General features: G+C 40.5%; 1 protein-coding gene across 1 annotated transcript in view; it reads left to right on the top strand.

The window, feature by feature from the left end:
- Positions 1-11: 11 nt before the first annotated feature.
- Positions 12-10,190, top strand: part of lamb2 (laminin, beta 2 (laminin S)) — a 47,203-nt gene continuing 37,024 nt past the window's right edge. The window contains exons 1-2 of the mRNA XM_051425328.1: positions 12-83; positions 399-470. Of these exons, the coding sequence (XP_051281288.1) occupies positions 440-470 (31 nt within the window). The 5' untranslated portion in view covers positions 12-83; positions 399-439. The remainder of the gene's footprint in view (positions 84-398; positions 471-10,190) is intronic.

Raw genomic sequence — 10,190 nt, 5'->3', positions numbered from 1 at the left:
TGTCCGGTAACTCCGCAGCAAGTGGACCGAAGGGGAGACCGGACTCGTACAAAGAAGCAAACATCCGAAACGGAACCGAAACGGTGAGTTCATTCTCTTTTTGTCGATTAGCTGACGAACTTTTTGAGGGATAACGACACCAGAGAGGTGAACACAGTGGGCAGTTGTAAACATTTAGCCTGAAAGAAGTCCTATCAGAGAGGAGGGATGTTGTTTAATTGACCGGTGCACATTTGTGTATCGTGGACAGTGACAGTGAATTAAAAAAACTCTCAAGTGTCCCCGACCCATACACTGAGGACCTCCAGAATAAAAGCCAAACTTCGCAACATTTCCATTAACTCTCGTGCTTGGGTCATGTCTTTAGTGTGTATCACGCTGTTCTCTTTACGCCACAGGTCGCGTGCAGCAGCCTCGCGGGTTTGATGTGCGCGCGGAGATGCAAGCCTCACTGCTAATGCTCGTCTGCGGTAAGTAGACTGTGAAAGTCAACCCATGTTTTCTGCTCCTTAACAAATCCTCAGAAGTGACTCAGTGAGCGGGTGTGAAGGCGGGCTCCGGGTCACAGGTCTTTCTTTGATTAGTCTCTGGAAAATATGGAGTTTATGTGTTCATGTGAAGTCTATGGATGTTGAAGGCTTATTTCACTTAAAACGAGCAAAAAGGTCACAGAGGTGAGGGATTTTCCTGGTTTCAAGATTCTGACACTTGATCCAGAGAGTCTCTGCTAAGTGAGAATGCTTTGATTTTTTTTATTTTTTTTAATCTCAGCTCACTGGTTGAATGTGTACTTGTTTTCAAGGTAAAAACTGTTTTAATACATGAAAAAAGGCTACTTTAGTCGTTAATAGGAGGCTGCAGTTGCCGTGAAATAATATATTTACCTTCATTACCTCAGCAAATCATCACTGAAATCGCCATTTGTTTTTCCCATACAAAACTGCACTTACATTTGCATGTATTTAACTCCCACATAGTGAAGAAAATGGCAAATTTTTAAGTCAAAGCTGAGGCCGAAAGAACATTTATAAAATATATTTACTGAACTAAGCTCTTCATTAGTCACATTAACTTCCAGAGCAGTAACATGTTCTCTGTCAACATACAGTAGCCTGCAGACACCAGTTTAACACAGTGCAGAAAAGTGTCGGCCCGCATCTCTGCACAGAGATAAGATAGCTGGAGTTTCTTTTTTAGGGCCCCTGGTGCCCTCCGGGTCTCTGGGGTTGTCCCTGTCTCTCTCTGTCTGTCGGTCTTTCTCTGTGGGTGGTGTCGCTCTGTTTATGGTCCTCTTAAAACAGCCCAGCTGAATCCGCAAATAGAGACACCCACTCCACACCCACATCACCAGCACTGCTCAAGACCCTTAAGGATGCGAGTGTGTCCAGTGCTGCATGTATATGTATCTGTTTGTGTGTGTGTGTGTGTGTGTGTGTGTGTGTGCTGTGACAAAAATAAAAGAAGGCTGGGAAATTAACAGTTTAAAACAACATAACACATAACCACTGAGTGTCTGATGAAGGCTTCTTTTCACTAGAATTGTTTTTTATTTAATTTAAAGCCAGAAAATGACTCTGAAAAGTAGCTGTACGACACCTGCACTACTCGAGCAATGCGGATGCATGCTCTGTAATATCAGCGAGCTAAAGATTTATCTGATTAATGGCCCTCAATAAAATGCATTGTTCCCTGGAGCTGAAGACAATGGGCTTATTGCTCTGGTTAAAGTCTATTAGTGCCTGCTGTTATCACCCAGGGTGTCCTCTCACACATTGTCATTGATCACAACTGCAGCTCTTAATGATGGCTCGGAGGTAGGTTTCAGGTTTTTTCCTCAAGAGGAAAGACATTATAAAGTAACAATAAGAATATGTAACACACTTAAAGCCCCCATATAATATATTTTCTGATTCAGCTGGTTACCATAGATGCTACATGAAAAAACAATTTTTCTGTGTCTGCGTCTGTGTTTTTTGGGGCAGGGCTCACTTGGAAAAATGTAACAATTTTTTACACCTTCATTTAATCATGAACATCGGAAAGAAGCCAGGAAATGAGAGTACAGAGAGTTGGGAATGACATGCAACAAAGGACAGTGCAGTCTGTTGTCAGTGCCTTAACGCCTTTGACCAACAAGGTGCCCATGTCACCTACTTGTGTGCACCAATCAGGATTTAGCGACATTTGAATCTGTATCTGATGAGATTTGGACAGTTGTTTGTTTCTGTCACTAAAATCTGGTCAAAACACACCCACACAGTCCTGATTAACCAGGTTGGCTGAGCTTTTTAGCTGAGAGTTTTTGTTATTTCTTATGTTGCCTTCATTTGCCAGCCACGGAGGCTGCCGCTTGTTTGTGTTTAATATGGACAGGAGGATCAATTAAAACAATTAAAGCAACTGAAAACTGTTTCAACATACAATGAGCATATGAGTATTGTTTGGAGAAGATGGGCTGATCCCTTTAAAACTGATTAAATATATACAAGTATCTCCAAGTAGGTTCAGGTCTCCAGCAGGTAGTCAAAGAAAGCATCTTGCTGTATGTTGTTAATGCTTCTAGGTGGCTATACAAAAAACTCCCTGTCACTGGATCTAGTTTTATCTCATTCCAAATCTCAGATGCCCATTCATCTCTAAGCTACATATTTACTGTAAACCATAGAAGAGTTAAAGGAACAAGGTCAGAGAAGTTCATCTTCTGACTGGTGTGGAAAGATTGAAGTGTCTGCAGAAGAAATAAGTAAAAAAGAGCTTCAGAGAGAGATAGCATTAGCTGAGAGTTTATTAGAGGAAAATCAGGGAGGAAATGGGAGACAAGGATGTGTTTCAGAGCGGAAATGTGAACCAGTATGTCTGATGTCTATAAACTTCACGCACTGTCATTATAGAGATAGGGAGCTGTCCATTCAGACTCCTGACGCCTCTCAGCAAAAGCACCAAGGTCAAGGGTCGTGTCCAAGCCCCCAGGTCAGAGACTGGGTTAATTGGCGTGTGTGTTGGAGAGAAAGAGAGAGTGAAAGGTCTCAGGCTGATCACAGGGACAAAAGAACCAGCAGTGCCTCCTCTCTTCTCTTTTTCTTTTCACTTTCTATGTCTTTTCTTCATCTCTGGTGCGTGGGGGTGGAAGGAGGACCTGTAGGAAACTTGTCTTGTGTGTCTGTGTGTCTGTTTACACGTGCATCTGCAGAAATTTTCTTAAGCAAATTTAATTTTGAACAAAAATCTTCAAATTTAATTTTGAACTTAAAATCTTACCAGGCAAAAGGGCACTACTTTTTTTTAAGTACCATGATTATATAACTAAAAAAAGTAAATGCTTTTGAGTGTCATTTAGCAAATTGTTTTTCATCAAGTGATGTGATTGAGTTCAACCGAGGGAGGGAGCAACTCATTATTATTTTGGAGGAGGGGAGGAAGGCAGGGAGGATGGAGGGAATTGGGAAGAAATCTAGGAAGGAAAACTTCACATGAAAGAGGACTGAGGTAAATCCTCTGTAATTCACCTTTCTTAGAGGTTTGTGTGTGTAGGAATGAGGTAACCACTGACGTTCTCCTGAGTGTGTGTGTGTGTGGGCAGGTGAGGGCTGGCATTAGGCAGTGGGAGTGAGAGAGTGTGTTCCCGAAGCCTTTGTATGCGACAGCCTCCGGAAATGTGCTGATACCAGAACAATGGTGCGGTTAAGCCTACTAACCACCAGCACTGGAGACAGAGAGAGAGAGAGAGAGAGAGAAGGCTGAAAAATTAGAGGGGGGGTGAAACAATCGGGACAAAGAGAAAAGGGAGAGAAAGACTTTAGGCACAGAGGGAAGGGGTGGGGAGAGAGAGGGAACAGGTTTGTCTCTATGAAAGGACGGTGAGTTAGGTTTCCCCGTCCTGTTGGCAGAGGCTTTTCTGGATGAAAAGAAGAGGTGGAGATAGAGGAGGAGGACTCAAGGGGGAGGATGAAGGGCCAGGGAGGTGGAATAGGAAATGGAGATGGTCCCATTATGAACAATGAGGTGGTTGGTACAGCGGTGAACCTGAGAGGAGCTGCCATGTTCTTACAGTGCGGGCATGTTGGTATACAAGCAGTAAAGAAACACAATACTTTTATGGACAATTTGGGTTACTGTATTTTGACCCGTCATGGTTAGGAATAAGCCTTGATCCGTAACTATCACTTAATTGTGTTAATTTATTCAAACAAACACTGAGCTTCAATTAGACATTACACAGACAAATCTTACACCCACTGATGAAACACACCCTAAAACAGGGCTAGGCAACCTGTAGCTCCAGAGTCACATGTGGCTGCAACTTTTAAAAAAACATTTTCATTTATCGTTGAAGGCCTAATGTTATTTTTACATTCTCTAATTTTAAAAATGTGTAGCTATTACACACCAAATAAACAAGGTTTAAACATTTCATCAACTAAAATGTGAGTAATACGTTACATCCTGACGTGGCGACCTCAATAGCAGTGGCTACTGGTCCTGAGTGTCCCTACCTAGCCTAGGTATGGACTCTAAATCCAAAGGTTTTTTGATAAAGGTAAAATGGCTGACAAGCAATATTATGATAAAGTACTGTAGTTCTGCATTGGTGCCCTGGCCTACAAATCTTGTTCTTCAGAGTTAAGAGAATGTTTAATAATGTATCACAAAAAAGTTTGTAAATGGATAAAAACAAAATTCAACAAACTGCAATGGAAACAGACAAAAATGGAGTGATATGTTAGACGTATTATTTTAGGGTGATTGAATATACAATGGCTTGATATCAGCCTATGTGCTAAATAAATGGCAGTGGTTTTTAATCAATACTGTCTGATTTTGTTTGTAGCTGTGTTTCCCAAAGAAACGTCAAGAAGATATAAATCCAAGTTAAGAGAAGAAAGGGTAGAGGAGGGACATGATTTATCTTTGGTGTATACATATTATTATTCATAAAATGAGTCAAGATATACGAGTAACAGTTTCAAAGACTATGGCTTTATTGATTTTAGTTTTTTGATGCTCATATTGCTAAAGGCCACAGGCCAAATCTAATAACAGCTTATGTTATGCAGCTTGTTAAAAAGCACTCTGGGACACCTCTAATTATCTAATGGCAGACAAGCAGCAATTACAGTATGATACTGCAGCACACTAGTGTTGAAGGAAGATAAGGGAAGGAAGGAAGGAAGATGGAGACAATGAAAGGAAGGAAGAAAATAGTGAAGGATGCAGTTAATGTGATAATTATTTTCTTGAGATATTTCAGATTCAGATTTTGTTTTCATGGATGATTACCTAACCTCTTGCCACAATGTGTAGTGGTGTCATCTTGTAGCTCTGTAATTACACACAGGCACACACACATAGACACCCACAACGGTCTCATAAAACCTACTGGCTTGTAAATGTAAGCCAGCTGTCTCATGTTCCAGGTCACCTGCATTTAAACGATACTGACATGAGAAGTAACAAAAAGATGGCATGTTGTTGTTTACAGTATAGTGTAACATTGACCTGAAGTAGCAAAAGAGCAGCATTGGATGTGTGTGATAGGTCAGTATCTTCAGTATGTATTTTGAAAGGCCTGGCTCTCAAGGTAACACTACATTAACTTCAGTGTATTGTGTTTGATAATACACATCTGCACAGTAGAGTTTATAGCTGTACATGGGCCTAGAGGTTTTATTTCATTCTAAACTTGTCAAAGGAGATTTTTGTGGTCAGATTTTTTTCAATGTATTCTAAGAACGGGGGACCAAATCTTATAGAATACCTTAATTTTACACTAAGACCTGTATGTCAAATACTCCATGGGTATTATGCCAGAAATAACCTTGTGCCACCCACTTAGTATTGGAGGTTTGCGTTCTATTCATTTCAACAATATATATATAACACAAACTTTCTTTTAAATCGTAGCCACTAAATTCTGCTAGCTGACATTTAATTTTTCTATTAAAGATATATAGATTTTCTGTTTACTTGGAGAACACAGTATTTATTTCAAAAGTCTACTAATTGATTTTTATGTGACACTGAAATTAATTAATACATGAATTGAAGTTGAAAATTAGTTTAATACTAGAATGGTCTTATCTAAGCCTCTGCAGGTACCTAGAGAGAAATAAGAGACTTTTTCAAGCATTTTCGGCAGATTTGTTTTTTCCTGCTCTCTTTCCCCTGGCTCCTCTCTCAGGGGAAACGGCAGGTCATCATCAGTTCAAATCAGAGGTTAAAAAATGACTTCACACACAAACACACATGCAGTACTCCCCTGTGTATTCTAAATTATACTCAGAGTATCTGACCTTTGCCACAGGAAAGCAATTTCAACATTTAACAGTACAACACAATATAATTATGTTAAGTTCATTGCTGGTCATACAAGAATGCATACTGAATAACACAAATACACTCAGAATAATATATAGTTGACAAAAACAAAAAAGTATTTGTAATTGCTCACAAGCATACACACTCATTAGCCATATTATCAGTAAATGGCAGGAGACATACAGGTCACAAACACACATGCAAACACACCAAATGCATGCCTCGACTAATGACAAGTCCCTCCTGTGCTGTAGTTTTCTCTGAGCTTTCCCTCTAAGTGTAGCCAGATTTTCTTTGTCAGAGTCTCTGATTAGCACCTACAGTGAACACATCTGCTTAGCACTCCGTGTCTCCAGCTGCTGAGCACCAGGCCAAACACACAACACCGTAAACACTTACCAAACCCGCAGCAGCTCACTCTCTTCGGCTGAGTAACTTATGGACAAGCTGGTTGACCAACAGGCTACATCCAACATCTGCTGGCCATGTGTTCTCATTTGGTGGATTTCTTGAGCTTTGTGACTGGTAGCTTGCTTCAGAGGAGAATTTTACTTATTCATACAGTGTATACTATTGTGCCACTGTTGTTGCGGGGACATCAACATTCACCATCAGCAGCATTTAAGGATAGTTCATTGAGGACTGAGAGCTGAGGGTTTTCTTTAAATTGCATCCAAAAATTTCTGAATTCCAATTTCTGACCAGCTCAGCGTCTGGTGAGTTCTAATAGTAGCCCCCCCAAAGACAGTTTCCATCCAGCTCCACTGTCCACCTGTTGCTGATGATATTTCCTCTCTAACGTGAAGTGAATCAGACGTCTCCGGGATGGCACAGGAATGTGAATGTCTCCTCCAGCGGGCCCAGCTGCCTCCCAGTGACATGCCTTGTTAATCTAACAGCCTGTGTAATGGCCATCGTCTGGCCACACTCACTGGAACCCTGTCTGTTAGACAGCCAGGCAGGCAGTCAGTGACAAACTCAGAAACAGCTGAGGAAGAGTCGAAGACCATGTCAGGCCAAGACAAAATATATAATGAATGCACTCATGAAAAATGACAAGTACCTACAAATAGGCTCTGTTCCCTCGGTTTTTGAATATATAAATGATTTTCGAATACAAATTTAAACAGGTCTGGGCCACCATTTTCTTTGATAGAAAATGTATATTTAATATAAATCCTCTGAAGCCAGACAACTCATATGTCCTGTAAAGTTTTAAATAGAGAAATTTCATTTATATTGCACATAAACTTCTACAAGATCCAATACTATAATAATGTGTATCAAAGAACATGAAAATTAATATTATTTAAAACAAAAGATACAAGTAAAAGAGACATTTAAAAATAAATAAAAGGAAGTTAATAACAATAGGTGGGTGGATGAGATAAATTAAGTAAGTTTCTCTTTCTTCAAAAGATGAATTCAGAGTTTTCTGATTTTCATAGAGGCTGATACAGCGCTACTGTAGGCTTTAGTCTTAGACTGTGGAATAGTTAATGGGTGAGAATGAAACAGAACGCAGTGATCTTTTTGATGAGAGGTACCTTCAAATCCAACAAAGGGAATTATCTAGCAATGTTCTTGCTGGATGAAAAATAAGGCTGTTTCTTGGAAGCCCTTATTTAACAGAAAACCCTTATTTAACAGAAAAATAAGGCTGTTTCTCGGAAACCCTTATTTAACAGAAAAAAAACAGGTGCAAAATAAAAAACAATGGGCCCTAGGACTGAACCATGGGGTACACCACAAGAAAACATTTGAGTTTATAGCCAAGCCACCAGTCGTAATTAAACCCTAACCCTAACCCTAACCCATTTGCTGCAGACTGCAGACTATAACTATATTCTGTGGTATATCAAATGCTAAACTTACTTTGTAATCTCCCAAAGTAGAACGTTATGTGGACTAGGCCCGGGCACGGTTGACTGTTTATTAATATAGCGTGTTTAATAATTTAAATAATGCCACTGGAATTTTCATTTGTCCCTCCAGCTTATTCTTAAATAATAAATGACATTAAGGTCAGCGGTCCTTTTTATAATCAAGGCCCTAGACGCTGATTAAGGAAGGGAGGATGAAAGAAGTGAGGAAGGTGAACGGCCGGGCAGAGAGGGGAGTCAGAGCTGCTGAGGTGCAGTGAACATTAGAGGAGAAGAGAGATTGGAGGTAAGAGCTGAGTAATAAAGAGGCGAGGAGGGAGGAGAACAGCTGGATGTTTGGCTGTGGGAGTTGACCATCCATCAGCTAAGTGCAGAGCAAAGAGAGGACGGAGACGCAGAGAGGGAGAATGTAAACTAATTAGCCTGAAGGAGTTAAGAATAAAAGGCTGTTGACTTTTCTCTGCCCGGGTTTTAAAGTAGCTGTCTGATGGTGAGTGCTAAACGTATCTCCCAGTCCTACACTCACTCAGGTTAGGTATGCAACTCATTGCCTGTCTTAAAATGATGCTATTCTTGTCTGCTCACTGTCATAGGCAAGCTGATATTGGATCTGGCCATGCTGTCATTTTAATATTCTTGGAAATGTGTTTAACTCTTAACCTTCCTCCTGCCTGCGCAAATGTGTGTGTCCATGGTGTCCATGTGTGCTTTAATTGTCCATCTGTTTATTTGTTTGTCTTGGTTTCCTGCATTGTTTACGCTAGTAGATGTGACAGCAAACTGTGTCTCGCCAGTCGGCCCCAGCGGAATGTGTCATGTTGATGTCACATCCCCCAACACAGAGAGTTACTCCATGCATTAGATGAATGCAGTGGGAGACAAATAAAAAGAAAGATACGGGACCACCATAAGCCTTCAACTGTCCTTGCCACAGATTCTAGTTCCTGAGCATCCTTCTTCCAAAATCTATTCCCTCACTGGATGTTTTGATGATGGTGGTGGTGGTGGTGGAGAGTGCTGTCTAACATATTGGTCCAAAATGTCCTGTAGATTTTTGATTCACCCATTGGGAAGCCCTGTCTGTCTTAACGCAATAGTAGGAAATTTTGGAAAGTATGTGCATTCACTTTCTCACCAAGAGTTGAATGAGAGAAAACCACTCATAACTGTATACTATGATGAATGCTGCAGCCAGCAGCTTAGCATAAAGACTGCAAATGGGGGAAACAGCCATGTTCTCTTCTGATTCTTGGCATAACAGTAATCAGTTACACACCTGTGAAGTCTTCCATTATAGCACTGCACATTTGGAGTTTATACAAATCAAAACAGTGGCAGATATAATAATCAAAATTTTTTAAACAGTTTGTCCTTGATTTCAGATAGAAGTAGACCTCTCATTTTTTTCTGAATCTTTTGGCTGAGATGACAACTTTCACAGCTGAATTTGATCAGCTGTAGCTAGCATTAGCTCCAGGAGTTGGAAACCCTATGTCATATTGCCTATTTTTTAATGTTTCTGGCTCACTCTCATGTGACCGCTGCAAAAGGGTCTGGGATATTCATATGATACCATTTATGCATTCCGAGAGGTGATAACATAGCTGAAAACATAGATGAAACATAGAAGAAAACCATCTAGTTGCCATCTACACAGTCTGCCGTGCAGGATTCTCCATCTGTGTTGTGAGTACTCCAACGAACAAACTGACCACACCTGGGCTGTCTCTCTGATTGTCTCTTAGAGTTTTTATTTTGCTGTGTCACATGAAACAGCCTTTTTTTAAGGAAAGGAATGACAAGTGAATTTTGTCACATGCTTTAACTGTGGCACAACAAAAAGTTTGGTGTTGGCCACTCTTGTGCACTGTACTTTCTATTTATACTGACTGGTCGAAAGCAGAAAAGAAATCAAAGGCAGGGATGAAAGCCAGAAATAAAGCAGAGCTCACCTGGGGGGAAAGGGGGTGGAATTAATTTGCGTGTATGAAA

The sequence above is a fragment of the Dicentrarchus labrax genome, unplaced genomic scaffold (assembly GCF_905237075.1).
Source record: "Dicentrarchus labrax unplaced genomic scaffold, dlabrax2021, whole genome shotgun sequence".
NCBI classification, from domain to species: Eukaryota; Metazoa; Chordata; class Actinopteri; family Moronidae; genus Dicentrarchus; species Dicentrarchus labrax.
This window is presented reverse-complemented; position numbering and strand designations above follow the sequence as displayed.